Genomic DNA, 15,415 nt, shown 5'->3' on the forward strand with positions numbered 1-15,415 from the left:
CATACACCATACTCCAGCACCCCCCAACATACACCATACTCCAGCACCCCCCAACATACACCATACTCCAGCACCCCCCAACATACACCATACTCCAGCACCCCGCAACATACACCATACTCCAGCACCCCCCAACATACACCATACTCCAGCACCCCCCAACATACACCATACTCCAGCACCCCCCAGCATACACCATACTCCAGCACCCCCAGCATACACCATACTCCAGCACTCCCAGCATACACCATACTCCAACACCCCCCAGCATACACCATACTCCAGCACCCCCCAGCATACACCATACTCCAGCACTCCCAGCATACACCATACTCCAGCACCCCCTAACATACACCATACTCCAGCACCCCCCAACATACACCATACTCCAGCACCCCCCAACATACACCATACTCCAGCACCCCCCAGCATACACCATACTCCAGCACTCCCAGCATACACCATACTCCAGCACCCCCCAACATACACCATACTCCAGCACCCCCCAACATGCACCATACTCCAGCATCCCCTAACATACACCATACTCCAGCACCCCCCAACATACACCATACTCCAGCACCCCCTAACATACACCATACTCCAGGAGCTCCACCATAAAAGTCTCCCTCCCTCTCACCAACATACACTGCCACATTGGTCGACACTCACCGGTCGACGCCGTCCATGGTGAGGCGAGCACACTCAGCACGCTACCATCGCCGGGGCCACACTCGCCCACTAGGCCTACAGCCTCTACAATAGGGCAAGATGTACAGTCGTGTGAGCCAACAGCGCCTCCAACAGCTGATTGTCAACGCGTCCCGACCCGTCCTCACCTTACTTCACACTCGACTTCGCCCCAGTGTTTGTTCATGGACGAGCAATTGGAGTTTGTTTATACACTTTGAGTTTAATATATTGTACCATATTTTTGTACGTTGAGACACCTCGTTTAATTGTCGCTATGTCTAGTTCCAGCTACAGTGCATGTGTGGCTGTGGTGAGCGCCTTGGGCGTGAAGGAACGGTTGCGGACAATGGTGCTTGTTGGGGAGTGTTGTTTTGCTGTGGTGTTGGGGGGGGGGTACCTGGGCCCAGCTGTACTCACCTAGTTGTGCTTGCAAGGGTTGACCTCTGGCTCTTTGGTCCCGCTTCTCAACCGTCAATCAACTGGTGTACAGATTCCTGAGCCTACTGGGCTCTATCAGACCTATATTTGAAACTGTGTATGGAGCCTACATGTACAACTTTCCCGTAACTCAATTGTGCAGAGTGAAATTAAACCTTAAAGCCTTACAATGTTTTGAAATTTAGTGAAGATGAGTTAGGGTAATTTTAATTAAGAGATGCAGTTCAATAAGTTAAGCATAACAAATATTAATATTACGTGAAGAATACGTGCATCCAGGCTCACTCATTACACAAACTCTTAGCTTAGCTTAAACGCTTTGCGTAATAGTGGCTTTAGGCATTGTATGTACTAGCTCTATCTATTAATCCAACAAACTTTGTAAAATCTCTTTATGTATGTACCTTACCTAAATAAACATTTATTTATTTATTTATTTATTTATTTTATTTATTAATCATTCCAAGATTTAAATTTGGTTTCATTCATGGGAGTTAGTTTAGTTTAGTTCATTTATTATGCACCCCATACCCATCCTGTGGGCGGTAGTGGAAAGGGTTACAGACACATAATGGGCTCAGGGACTGAACCCCACAATTCATCTAGCTAAGCAAGTTACAATCTTGATGAGCTAGTTACAAAATTCAATATAAGTCGTCACACCATCAATGGGTTCGTGATCGACCACAAGTACAATTTCTTAATTAAGCAACTGACATATGAGAGCTATAGTGTCACAAATGATATGTTCGTCCTGCACCCCCCCCCCCCATCCAGTGGACATGGAAAGGATACTATAACACCATCTAATAGAGATTTAAAATGCAATAGAGTCCAAATATTTATAAATAAAATGTGTTGTAGGAAGACTGGTGAGTATGTCCAGAGCGCGGGGGTGTAGCTCAGTGGTAGAGCATTCGACTGCAGATCGAGAGGTCCCTGGTTCAATCCCGGGCGCCCCCTCACCTTATGTCTGCCTTAACACACATACCATTTTTCTTTTATTGTTATTTTTATATATTTTCCGTAGTTTACAGGTGAAGTATTATAAATATACGTATTATGTTTAGAGGTTAAATGAGAACTAAAACTAACAAAATCTGCAAAAAATAAAATGACAAATTCGAAAAATGCGATGGCCGGGAATCGAACCCGGGTCAACTGCTTGGAAGGCAGCTATGCTCACCACTATACCACCATCGCCTGTACGCAGTTGCCTTTCTTTTTATATTTATCTAATATAGTCATTTATAAATTATTTACTTGAATTTTCCAGAGCCATTAATACTAGCGGCTTCGATGAAGACAAAGTCGGCGGTTTTCAAAGGTCCCCCCTCCATTGGCCTTGATAATCTTTTCCAGTTGGACTTTAAAATTTAACATAATTTTGGCATTTACGGCTTGGTGTAGTGGTACAGTATGCAGGTGCTGGGTGCAGTGGTACAATATGCAGGTGCTGGGTGCAGTGGTACAATATGCAGGTGCTGGTGCAGTGGTACAATATGCAGGTGCTGGTGTAGTGGTACAGTATGCAGGTGCTGGGTGCAGTGGTACAATATGCAGGTGCTGGTGCAGTGGTACAATATGCAGGTGCTGGTGCAGTGGTACAATATGCAGGTGCTGGGTGCAGTGGTACAATATGCAGGTGCTGGGTGCAGTGGTACAATATGCAGGTGCTGGGTGCAGTGGTACAGTATGCAGGTGCTGGGTGCAGTGGTACAATATGCAGATGCTGGTGCAGTGGTACAATATGCAGGTGCTGGTGTAGTGGTACAGTATGCAGGTGCTGGGTGCAGTGGTACAATATGCAGGTGTTGGGTGCAGTGGTACAGTATGCAGGTGCTGGGTGCAGTTGTACAATATGCAGATGCTGGTGCAGTGGTACAATATGCAGGTGCTGGTGTAGTGGTACAGTATGCAGGTGCTGGGTGCAGTGGTACAGTATGCAGGTGCTGGGTGCAGTGGTACAGTATGCAGGTGCTGGGTGCAGTGGTACAATATGCAGGTGCTGGGTGCAGTGGTACAATATGCAGGTGCTGGTGCAGTGGTACAATATGCAGGTGCTGGTGTAGTGGTACAGTATGCAGGTGCTGGGTGCAGTGGTACAATATGCAGGTGCTGGTGCAGTGGTACAATATGCAGGTGCTGGTGCAGTGGTACAATATGCAGGTGCTGGGTGCAGTGGTACAATATGCAGGTGCTGGGTGCAGTGGTACAATATGCAGGTGCTGGGTGCAGTGGTACAGTATGCAGGTGCTGGGTGCAGTGGTACAATATGCAGATGCTGGTGCAGTGGTACAATATGCAGGTGCTGGTGTAGTGGTACAGTATGCAGGTGCTGGGTGCAGTGGTACAATATGCAGGTGTTGGGTGCAGTGGTACAGTATGCAGGTGCTGGGTGCAGTTGTACAATATGCAGATGCTGGTGCAGTGGTACAATATGCAGGTGCTGGTGTAGTGGTACAGTATGCAGGTGCTGGGTGCAGTGGTACAGTATGCAGGTGCTGGGTGCAGTGGTACAGTATGCAGGTGCTGGGTGCAGTGGTACAATATGCAGATGCTGGTGCAGTGGTACAATATGCAGGTGGTGGTGCAGTGGTACAATATGCAGGTGCTGGTGCAGTGGTACAGTATGCAGGTGCTGGGTGCAGTGGTACAATATGCAGGTGCTGGGTGCAGTGGTACAATATGCAGGTGCTGGGTGCAGTGGTAAAATATGCAGGTGCTGGCGCAGTGGTACAATATGCAGGTGCTGGGTGCAGTGGTACAATATGCAGGTGCTGGGTGCATTGGTACAATATGCAGGTGCTGGGTGCAGTGGTAAAATATGCAGGTGTTGGTGCAGTGGTACAATATGCAGGTGCTGGTGTTGTGGTACAATATGCAGGTGCTGGTGTTGTGGTACAATATGCAGGTGCTGGTGTTGTGGTACAATATGCAGGTGCTGGTGTTGTGGTACAATATGCAGGTGGTGGTGTGTATTAGTACCATACACAGGTGATGGTGTTGTGGTACAATATGCAGGTGCTGGTGTGTATTAGTACCATACACAGGTGATGGTGTTGTGGTACAATATGCAGGTGCTGGTGTGTATTAGTACCATACACAGGTGATGGTGTTGTGGTACAATATGCAGGTGCTGGTGTGTATTAGTACCATACACAGGTGCTGGTGCAGTGGTACAATATGCAGGTGTTGGGTGCAGTGGTACAGTATGCAGGTGCTGGGTGCAGTTGTACAATATGCAGATGCTGGTGCAGTGGTACAATATGCAGGTGCTGGTGTAGTGGTACAGTATGCAGGTGCTGGGTGCAGTGGTACAGTATGCAGGTGCTGGGTGCAGTGGTACAGTATGCAGGTGCTGGGTGCAGTGGTACAATATGCAGATGCTGGTGCAGTGGTACAATATGCAGGTGGTGGTGCAGTGGTACAATATGCAGGTGCTGGTGCAGTGGTACAGTATGCAGGTGCTGGGTGCAGTGGTACAATATGCAGGTGCTGGGTGCAGTGGTACAATATGCAGGTGCTGGGTGCAGTGGTAAAATATGCAGGTGCTGGCGCAGTGGTACAATATGCAGGTGCTGGGTGCAGTGGTACAATATGCAGGTGCTGGGTGCATTGGTACAATATGCAGGTGCTGGGTGCAGTGGTAAAATATGCAGGTGTTGGTGCAGTGGTACAATATGCAGGTGCTGGTGTTGTGGTACAATATGCAGGTGCTGGTGTTGTGGTACAATATGCAGGTGCTGGTGTTGTGGTACAATATGCAGGTGCTGGTGTTGTGGTACAATATGCAGGTGGTGGTGTGTATTAGTACCATACACAGGTGATGGTGTTGTGGTACAATATGCAGGTGCTGGTGTGTATTAGTACCATACACAGGTGATGGTGTTGTGGTACAATATGCAGGTGCTGGTGTGTATTAGTACCATACACAGGTGATGGTGTTGTGGTACAATATGCAGGTGCTGGTGTGTATTAGTACCATACACAGGTGATGGTGTTGTGGTACAATATGCAGGGCTAGTTTAGTGATACAACATACTTGTACTAGTGTAGTGGTACAATGTACAGTTTAGGGATACAACATACTTGTACTAGTGTAGTGGTACAATATACAGGTGTTAGTTTAGTGGTACAATATGCAGGTGCTAGTGTAGTGGTACAATATGCTTGTGCTAGTGTAGCGGTACAATATACAGGTGCTAGTGTAGTGGTACAATATGCTTGTGCTAGTGTAGTGGTACAATTTACAGGTGCTAGTTTAGTAGTACAACATGTACTAGTGTAGTGGTACAATATACAGGTGCTAGTTTAGTAGTACAGCATGTGCTAGTGTAGTGGTACAATATACAGGTGCTAGTGTAGTGGTACAACATGTGCTAGTGTAGTGGTACAATTTTCAGGTGCTAGTTTAGTAGTACAACATGTGCTAGTGTAGTGGTACAATTTTCAGGTGCTAGTTTAGTAGTACAACATGTGCTAGTGTAGTGGTACAATTTTCAGGTGCTAGTTTAGTAGTACAACATGTGCTAGTGTAGTGGTACAATATCCCTCCCTGTGTTATTGACTGTTCCAGCAACCGCATAATAAGCAGTTGGAGAGGTGTGATGAAGCGGCAACATTACTCATGAATATGACCCACACTGTCAGTGTACAGAGCTACGAGGGAGTCAAAAGAAGTCGTAACTTGCCTCCCTTGATCGTAAGTTATGTGCTCCGGGCAGATGTGCGTTACTGACCATGTCTTCCAATTTGGTGTTCTTGATTCATATATTTACGAAGGTTATAACTTAGGAAGTTGTTGGGTTGTAAGTTGGAGGGTGTGTAACCCGCTGGTTAAATGATGTTATGACAGAGAACATTCACAGCTCGCTACGTTCTCTAGGTGTTTAAATCTTTAATTTCATTAATGATTTACGACATTCAACGAAATAGTTAAAAATGTTTTATATAAACGCTTTAATAGAAGAGAATATAGAATAAATGAAATATAGAATAAATGAATAATTATTAACAAAACAAGAAGAGACAAAATAATAAAACAAACACAAAATTCAGGCAAAGAAAGGTACAACTTGATGAATAGCCTAGCGAGCGTAGCCTGGTTGTGACGGGAACAAGTTCTGGATTAATTGTTCCATCCTTCACACTCTCACTCACTCACACCTGTGTCGCTTATACCTCCCGTCTGCGCTGACACACGCACGATCATTACTATATTAATATGTTTTGCTGTTATTTAATAATACAACATAATATATTCATTCGTGATAAACGATTACACATATGATATCAATGCGAACATGCCTGAATGGTCCCCAGGACTATATGCAACTGAAAACTCTGAGTTTTCTCAGAAAGGAGAGGAATATCTGAGTTTTCAGATATCATATCAACAATATACACACACAAGATTCATAGAGACTTAAAGAACAAACGATAACTCAGAGAGCCATCAGATTGCCTGTGTTACATGGAAATTTTGTTCATAGTTGCGGCATGAATATAAAACAAGAAGAAGAAGAAGCTAAATCTTACGTAATGGGGTTCGGAATTCTTAACAGTTGTGAGGCGGGAACAGCGTGGTTGCTCTGAACAAGACTGTACAGCCGTTGGGCCAACTATTGTAAGAGGTTTGTTGGTCAACATGGCATGACGTGTATCTGGGTGCCACCCATCACGGCGGAGCCTCCTCCCTCCCAACTTGGCTGTCAGTACAAAGGTAATAATACATAAGAACATAAGAACAAAGGTAACTGCAGAAGGCCTATTGGCCCATACGAGGCAGCTCCAGACATTAGGAGTCTTAGCGAAATTCTTATAAATTAAGACATCAAATTAATGATTAACTCGATATACACATTAGTATTAATTTCAGTCTCCGATCCTTTATTTAATAAAAAAAAATAATAAACATAAAACAATAAATAAACATAAATAAAACATGAAAAATAAATAAACATAAGTACCGTTCCTCAATCACCTCACTGTGAGAAGATAGCAACAAGAAATGTTAGAGTATTGCGTCCCTCACAATATGTTACTGCGCATCATACAATTCTAATACAGAAACTAGTTCTCATATAATTTTTTATTAATAACCATGACCTCATATAAAAAATTACAAAGTTTTCATGGATACATATTGCTGGCATCCTCATATCCGAGGATGAGGTGAAGCACCTCACTTATAGGTCCATTGCATCGTGACAATCTCATAGAATACAAAACAGACCACTTAGATCGGTACTTAACACTCGATGGGACGATTTCAATACCAGCGAAAGTATTCATGAAAGTACCAACATTCCTGCCCTCAATTTGTACTGGAAAACTTTATTAGAGGGAGCCGGTTGGCCGAGCAGATAGCACGCTGGACTTATGATCCTGTGGTCCCGGGTTCGATCCCGGGCGCCGGCGAGAAACTATGGGTAGAGTTTCTTTCACCCTATGCCCCTGTTACCTAGCAGTAAAATAGGTACCTGGGTGTTAGTCAGCTGTCACGGGGTGGAGGCCTGGTCGAGGACCGGGCCGCGGGGACACTAAAGCCCCGAAATCATCTCAAGATAACCTCAAGATAGACAAACTACTCTCTTATCACGAACAACACATACACGACTTACACGACACATACACGACTTACACGACATACACGACACATACAACAACACAACACGACTTTCTCTTACATTCTCTTAGACAACCACGGAACACCCACAAGCTCATCTCTACCATCCACGATCCTCCTCCTAACTCTGTATTTCGTTAAACTTTAGCTCTCAACACCCAGTATCCGCCATCTATATATATACAGCTCTCAACACCCAGCGCAAACCATCCGTAAACGTTCAGCCCTAAGGCTTATGAGCCAATCACAGCGATGACGTGAGTTTTGTGATGTCCGTGTTGTTGCCACTGAAGCACCCGACTGAGTACAGTACTTGCTTCAAATGCCGCAGCCTAACGCCACACAGCTGGGTTTAGCCCTGGCTCTTTTTCTCCTACAAAATCTACTTCCTCTCACCCCCTTTATTCTTCTTCTGTCCCCACTTCCAAGCTCGCCCTTCGGGGTGTCTTATCCTGTATATATTCGGATTCGTGTCAATCTGCTGTTTACACTATGGCTGGGACAGTATGTCGAGTGTTCCGTCGTGGTCTGCAAGATGGCAGCTAATATGGAATGTAATTTGGAGCTGGTTGGCTATAGATACATGACGTGGTTTGCTTGATGGACATCGCCAACTGGACATCGGTGAATCGTTAAACAGGAGAACTGGGTGATCAACGCCCAAGTCATAGAACTAGCTCAGTAGCGCAGTTGATAGAGCGACCGTCTAAATGAATGAAACGTTTACTTCCACGATAGTGTGGATGACAATTTACACAGCTGACAACTGTGGTGATGGTGAATGGGCGGAGTTTTCTCTGCTATGACGTCATCTTCTATTGCTTAGGGTCTAGGCCTCAGTGTTAGTAATGATGCAAAGTCGTGGCTTTGTAGGTTTATATTAAGTCCAATAGAAAACCAGAAATTAAATAGTAATTATCCGTCTATGGCACCACTCAAAATGCCACCTTACTAGTCTCCCGTGACAAGCTGTCACTGGAGTGTTCAAAGCGCTAATGAGCTAATATGAGTTGTTTACGGCTTCTGGACACCCTTGAGCACGTAAGAGGGAAATAAGAAAAAATAAATAATGTTAAAATTAAAAAATATATGTGAAGAATCGTCGCTGAATATCAAAATATATTAAAAAATCCTTGTTCTAGAAATATAAAACAATATTGTAAATTATCGCAAACACAGCTACGGTTGACCTCCGTTCATTGTTTCGTTATTATTTTAATAACAGAATATGTACAAATAAACAAAATATTTATGGATCTTATAACAAATATACATTGATACCATTACAAACGCCAAATACAATTCATTAGAACTAAAAAAAAATCAATTGTCACGTTAGATAGGTACAACAATCACTACAATAGCATTACACTTAACATACAAATAGCAAAATGGATCATAACGAATTCTATTCGAAGAAACAGTATGAATCTGTTATAAGGTTAATACACAGTACCAGACTGTCTCAACCCTTACAATGAAACAAAGGATGTCTACACCCTATAACCTGTTACAACACCGAAAATTTAAGGTACTTACAATGTATGTACAAATGGAAAAACGGAAACCCCCAACACAAGCAGGGGAACCCAAGGAAACAGTCACTCATTCCAAATACACCTTTGCTAGGATAACATTTAGGAACACGTAATATAAGACAGTAAAGATCACGCATAAACACAGCAACCCACACACACTCCACAAAGCACTACACCCACAAAATAGTATGTTCACAAACGACCTGAATCATGCAACTTCCACACAGAAGCACCCAGGAATATGCACCAGTCACCCGGAGGCGCTACTCTCTGCCGTGAACCACCGACGCACTGCAGAGGGCGAAGCCACCACAGCCTACAGTGGAGCCTTCCCCCACCTGAGCCACCGAGTACTTCTTCAGCCGACCTCTCCAAAAACAGCAAATACGACAGGCACCGCTCCTGTGCCAGGTAACTTTACTACGGACTCACCATAGCCCGTGCTACTTGCTCCGCTCCTGTGCCAGCTAAGTTACGGGCTCACCATAGCCCGTGCTACTTGGAACTTGTTCCGAGTAGCTGAATCTATAACAACAACATTCAAAAACAGTCAATAATATCAGCAAGTAACAGAAACAATGTGTTCCGAATCTTCCGATCTCTTCTCCCGAAAATAAAATAAAAGCCACAAAAATCCAAGTGAAGACCCGTACCACAGAGAGCACCAATATGCCTCCGGAGCCAATGCACAAAAACAGGACCTTGTCGACAGAAATAAAATACATGCATCAGAATATCCCGCTCCCCACAACAGAAGCAGCCCTACGAGCCTTGAGTCCCCAATAAATGTAGATAGGAGTTCGTTGGTATTCATGCAGAGACCTATGGAGGATTTCCCGCGACGACGCCAACCACTTGGGCTGGACGGGAGAGCGACGAACTTGCTTTATGCAAGTCTGCGTTCAATCCCCGACCGTCCAAGTGGTTGGGCACCATTCCTTTCCCCCGTCCCATCCCAAATCCTTATCCTGACTCCTTCCCAGTGCTATATAGTCGCAATGGCTTGGTGCTTTCCCGTGATAATTCCTTCCTTCCTTCCCGCGACGACGGGTACAGAAATCGCGCAAGGAGGTCAGTCCACACCGTCCTCCACTCAAGCAGAGGGGACACGGAGGTCAAACTACATATACATATATCAATTGGAATGATATCAAGAATATCATTCCTGATGTAGACTAAAATATCATTCTTGATGTAGCCTAACATATCATTCTTCATGTAGCCTAACATATCATTCTTGATGTAACCTAAAATATAATTCTTGTTGTAAACAAACATATCACCTGTGTTGTAGCCTAACATATCACCTGTATAGTAACCTAACATATCACCTGTGTTGTAGCCTAACATATAACCTGTGTTGTAGCCTAACATATAACCTGTGTTGTAGCCTAACATATCACCTGTGTTGTAGCCTAACATATAACCTGTGTTGTAGCCTAACATATAACCTGTGTTGTAGCCTAACATATCACCTGTGTTGTAGCCTAACATATCACCTGTGTTGTAGCCTAACATATCACCTGTGTTGTAGCCTAACATATCACCTGTGTTGTAGCCTAACATATCACCTGTGTTGTAGCCTAACATATCACCTGTGTTGTAGCCTAACATATCACCTGTGTTGTAGCCTAACATATCACCAGTGTTGTAGCCTAACATATCACCTGTGTTGTAGCCTAACATATCACCTGTGTTGTAGCCTAACATATCACCTGTGTTGTAGCCTAACATATCACCAGTGTTGTAGCCTAACCTATCACCTGTGTTGTAGCCTAACATATCACCGGTGCTGTGACCTAACGTATCACCGGTGTTGTAGCCTAATATATCACCGGTGTTGTAAACAAACATATCACCTATGTTGTAGCCTAACATATCACCTGTGTTGTAGCCAAACATATCACCGGTGTTATAGCCAAACATATAATTTTTGCTGTAGCCTAACATACCATTTTTTGCTGTAGCCTATAGTGGATCACCATTGCTGTAATCTAGTGCATTACTCTTTGCTGTTACCTAGTGTAATATCCTTCCTTGTTTGTGCTTAGTGTGTCATACTTACTGTTGCCTAATGGATCATCCATGTTTGTATCTAGTGTGGCGGGAACCACATTTAGTATAGACTCGGGCGGGAGTGCTCTCTCTCACAGGCAGTACTGGTCCCTGATTTGTGGAGGGCGGCCGGTGCGCAGGAGAGCCGCGCACCCCTGGGGCAGGACTCTGCAGAAGACGGCCGCACCTTGCAGAGTCAACCCCTGTGAGTCCTCGTGCTGGACTTCGGGCCTAATTCCTCTTATTGACAGTACATAGGAACCTCGCCAGCCTTCCGTTCCATGCCTCATCTACCCCCGAAGCCTAGGATACCTTCTACCTCTATCTCAGAAGACTACAGGTTCAAGGTGAGCCTCTGTACTTTCTATACACCTTTCACTAAAGTTGAGGGCCGCCATAACTAATGTGGTAGCCCTCTTCAGTGGTGCAGAGTTCAGAACTCTACGCGGTATTCAAGAGGACCTTGCCACGCTGACTACGTCGTCATCAAGCCAACTCCAGTTGAGATTTCCTCATTTTCTTCAACAGCATCATTTCTCGTTTAATTGTGGCGCATTGCACCTTAGATGTTCTGCTATGTGTTTCTTGCTGCTCTGTGTTGCTTCGGCCATGTTGTGTCAGAAATTTCTCGGTAATTATTGTTCCTGTGAGTTATTTCCCATTTCGTGTATTTTTCAAAAGTTTTCAATGAATGAAACTGTTGTCAAAACTATAGTACAACTATAGTTTTGACAACAGTTTCTTCTAGTAAGCTACGTCATCCATTTCTTCTACTTTTTGTTTTTTAATGTTAAAATTGTATTATATGCAACTAGTTAATTTGGTAGTATATTTTCTAACTTTTTTTGTTTAATTTCTGCTACTTAGTATATTTTCTGGGAATTTCGGCGATCTCACGAGGTCGCCGTGATCCACACACACAAGTGGTCACAGTCGCTCCTCCCTGCTGCCGCTAGTCTGCGCCTGTCAGTACATCAAGGTAACAAGTTCATTTATGATTTGCTTTCTTTGCTCGTATTCATATAGTTGTATTCTCCTTGTTGTGCCTGCGGGGTTGAGCTCTGGCTCTTTCGGCCCGCCTCTCAACTGTCAATCAACTTTTTTTTTTCATACACACATTAGAGGCGGGACCAAAGAGCAAGAGCTCAACCTCCGCAGGCACAACTAGGCGAGTACCCACACACACATACACACAGGAAGCAGCCCGTAGCAGCTGTATAACTCCCAGGTACCTATTTACTGCTAGGTGAACAAGGGGCACCAGAGTGAAAGAAACTCTGTCCATTAGTTTCCGCCTTCGCCGGGATGGATCCCCGGACCCTAGGAGTACGAATCCCGAGCGCTGTCCACTGATCCGTCAGGCCCCTAAAGTTTTGACTACAAAACTTGTTATAAATGTTCAAACGTGTTTAAATTGTTTTATATTGTTAGTGTTTCATTGTTTATTTACTTGTGTTTCTCCATTGTTGCCACTCCACAGGCAGACAGTAGAACACTTTACAGTTCTCTTCCGGCGGCGGCTCACTGCTTCCTTAAAGCAGACTGGTGTAGAGACCTTGGCTGCCCGGGGTAGACTGCCTGTCCTTGTATCACAGCAGCCCTACGTTGACTCTGTGAATACAGACACGTCAACAGTACACTGGGACACTACATGGGACCACTAGGAAACATCACTTACTGGCTTAGACACATACATCCAACTCCGCTTATGACAGATGGCGCTGCTTTTCTAAACACCACCTCACTAGAGGTCAGCACCAGCTACCTCACGAGCCGACTAGGACAGGAATCTAGTGCCTCTTGCCGGTATATTCCCGTCATCACTAGATGGCGTTGTCCATGTTGTGGGGGTTTCGGGAGCGGACTCACAGATGGCGTTGACGTCACTGCTCCGTGCTCTGACGATGAACTTGGGTTTGTAACAAAAACATTCTTAACACTTTGTGTCCTGCTCCTAGACGGGGCCCTGTGATTGCGTTGTAGCTGGAGTTCACTTTTCGTTGTAGCTGGAGAACACTTTTCCCCTCGTGTCGCCCAAGGACCACATGGACCCTATTAACTCCCCCGAGTGTGAACTACTGTAAGAACTACTCACCGCCCTAGGAGCGTTGTGGAACAGTGAGGGCGTGCAATAAGGCCGTGCAAACCTGTGATCACTACACACCGGGCGCCGCCCTTGCTCTTCAATGGTCAGGAGGTGTACCACCTCAACCAGTGTCACGACTTAGACTCGCGCTCGCCAGTTGCACCCAAGGTAGCCGTCAATTAATTTTGAAAGAATAGAATACCCCCTTAGTTCTTTGGCCTAGTCTGGCTTGGAGCTCCTCCACAGTCGTCTTCCACATCCCTGCATATACTCCAGGTTTGCCTCCAGCCTGTAGTCTGGACTGGTAGACACACTACCAGGAAGGAATGTTGCTTCTGTCCTCTAGCCTAGTGTGTCTCAGAAACTGGTACGTGTAAACCGCTCTACAGGGTATGTAGTTTTTATTCAAATTAATTCACCTCTCTGTAATAGCTAGGGTCGACCTTGACCCACATATTGTCATAGCATAAGAAGAGCAGCCTAAACACAGCGATTAAAATGATAATGACATTTACTGGGAAAATATGTATATACAAAATTACTGGCCATGCTAGCTAGCCTCATCCACTGCGTGAGTGTAAACCAGCCAGTCCCGGCTTTACGTGTGACGGACCTCGGCGCCATCTATGATCCAGGTGTCGAACTATAGCAGTTGATCCTCCCATTAATCGTAGTTTCTCATCTTCTAGTCGACCGGGCTCGAAGGTGATTACCGACCAGGGACAGGCGAGGGAAGTACAGTGAAGCCGGGAGAGTGGAAAGTACTTTGGTCGACCTGAAGATGCTAGGCAAGTGGGCTAGTTGAACGCTGTGGCCGTCACTCCTACAGGTACTAGCCAGTGGGGCTAGTACCCACGCTGCGGTTGGACGCTGTAGACTTCACTCTTAGGTGCTAGCCAGTAGGGTTAGTTGAACGCTGTAGTTCGGCGTTGTGAACTTTATTCCTGAAAGGTACTAGCCAGTGGGGCTAGTTGAGTGTTGCTGACTTTGCTGGTTGAGCGTACCAGCGAGTGCGCTACACAGGGGGAGCGCTTGAAGGCTTCTCCATGACAGCAGCTAGCATGAAGGCTAGAGGTGCGTTGATGACCTCGTCAGAGGCGTATAGTGTCCGTCATCTGTGCAGCAGGCTAGCGTGAGGGCTAGTGACGCCGCTCCGGATGACCTCATATAGTAACTTGTACAAATTATTATAGTAATGGGGTAATAACGGGTTATTTTAAGCGTTATTTTTATCTACCTTAAACATTACACTAGATTTCCACCAAGGTTAGGGTCCTCTGAGCTTGAGTAGCATCATAGTTAAAAAGAACCCGGTTACGAAGGGTTCGTATCATTACTTAATCCAAAGATTTACGTTAATGTGGTGTACCCACTAATGTGACACTACACATTGTCAGCAGGACATAGAGGATGTAGCTACTGGTTGATGGGGTTCTGGGAGTTCTTCTCTCCAAGCCCGGCCCGAGGCCAGGCTTGACTTGTGAGAGTTTGGTCCACCAGGCTGTTGCTTGGAGCGGCCCGCAGGGCCACATACCCACCACAGCTCGGTTGATCCGGCACTCATTGGAGGAAACAATCTAGTTTCCTCTTGAAGATGTCCACGGTTGTTCCGGCAATATTTCTTATCCTCGCTGGGAGGACGTTGAACAACCGCGGACCTCTGATGTTTATAAAGTGTTCTCTGATTGTGCCTATGGCACCTCTGCTCTTCACTGGTTCTATTCTGCATTTTATTCCATATCGTTTACTCCAGTACGTTGTTATTTTACTGTGTAGATTTGGTACTGAAGGAGGGGCCCACAGTGTCAGAGTAGTTAACGGATAGAATGCATTAGCCAGTGATGTGGTGGAGGCTGACTCCATACACAGTTTCAAGTGTAGATATGATAGAGCCCAGTAGGCTCAGGAACCTGTACACCAGTTGATAGACGGTTGAAGGCGGGGCCAAAGAGCCAGAGCTCAACCCCCGCAAGC

At 45.3% G+C, this 15,415-nt stretch overlaps 1 protein-coding gene and 2 non-coding genes across 6 annotated transcripts in view; 1 reads left to right on the forward strand and 2 right to left on the reverse strand.

Moving 5' to 3' along the window:
- LOC123754363 (protein FAN) overlaps window positions 1-824 on the reverse strand; it is a 37,381-nt gene extending 36,557 nt beyond the window's left edge. For all 4 annotated transcript variants that reach the window (XR_011229032.1, XM_045736706.2, XM_045736705.2 and 1 more), the window contains exon 1: window positions 673-824. Coding sequence is in view for 3 of the 4 variants with exons in the window: in XM_045736706.2 (XP_045592662.1) it covers window positions 673-689 (17 nt within the window). In the remaining variant the exon portion in view is untranslated. The remainder of the gene's footprint in view (window positions 1-672) is intronic.
- A 1,198-nt stretch (window positions 825-2,022) lies between these two features.
- On the forward strand, window positions 2,023-2,094 carry TRNAC-GCA (transfer RNA cysteine (anticodon GCA)). The gene has a single exon. It is a non-coding gene; the product is annotated as a tRNA-Cys (tRNA).
- A 168-nt stretch (window positions 2,095-2,262) lies between these two features.
- TRNAG-UCC (transfer RNA glycine (anticodon UCC)) lies at window positions 2,263-2,334 on the reverse strand. Its single transcript has one exon. It is a non-coding gene; the product is annotated as a tRNA-Gly (tRNA).
- Window positions 2,335-15,415: the final 13,081 nt, after the last annotated feature.

The sequence above is a fragment of the Procambarus clarkii genome, chromosome 18, assembly GCF_040958095.1.
Source record: "Procambarus clarkii isolate CNS0578487 chromosome 18, FALCON_Pclarkii_2.0, whole genome shotgun sequence".
In the NCBI taxonomy this organism is placed as follows: Eukaryota; Metazoa; Arthropoda; class Malacostraca; order Decapoda; family Cambaridae; genus Procambarus; species Procambarus clarkii.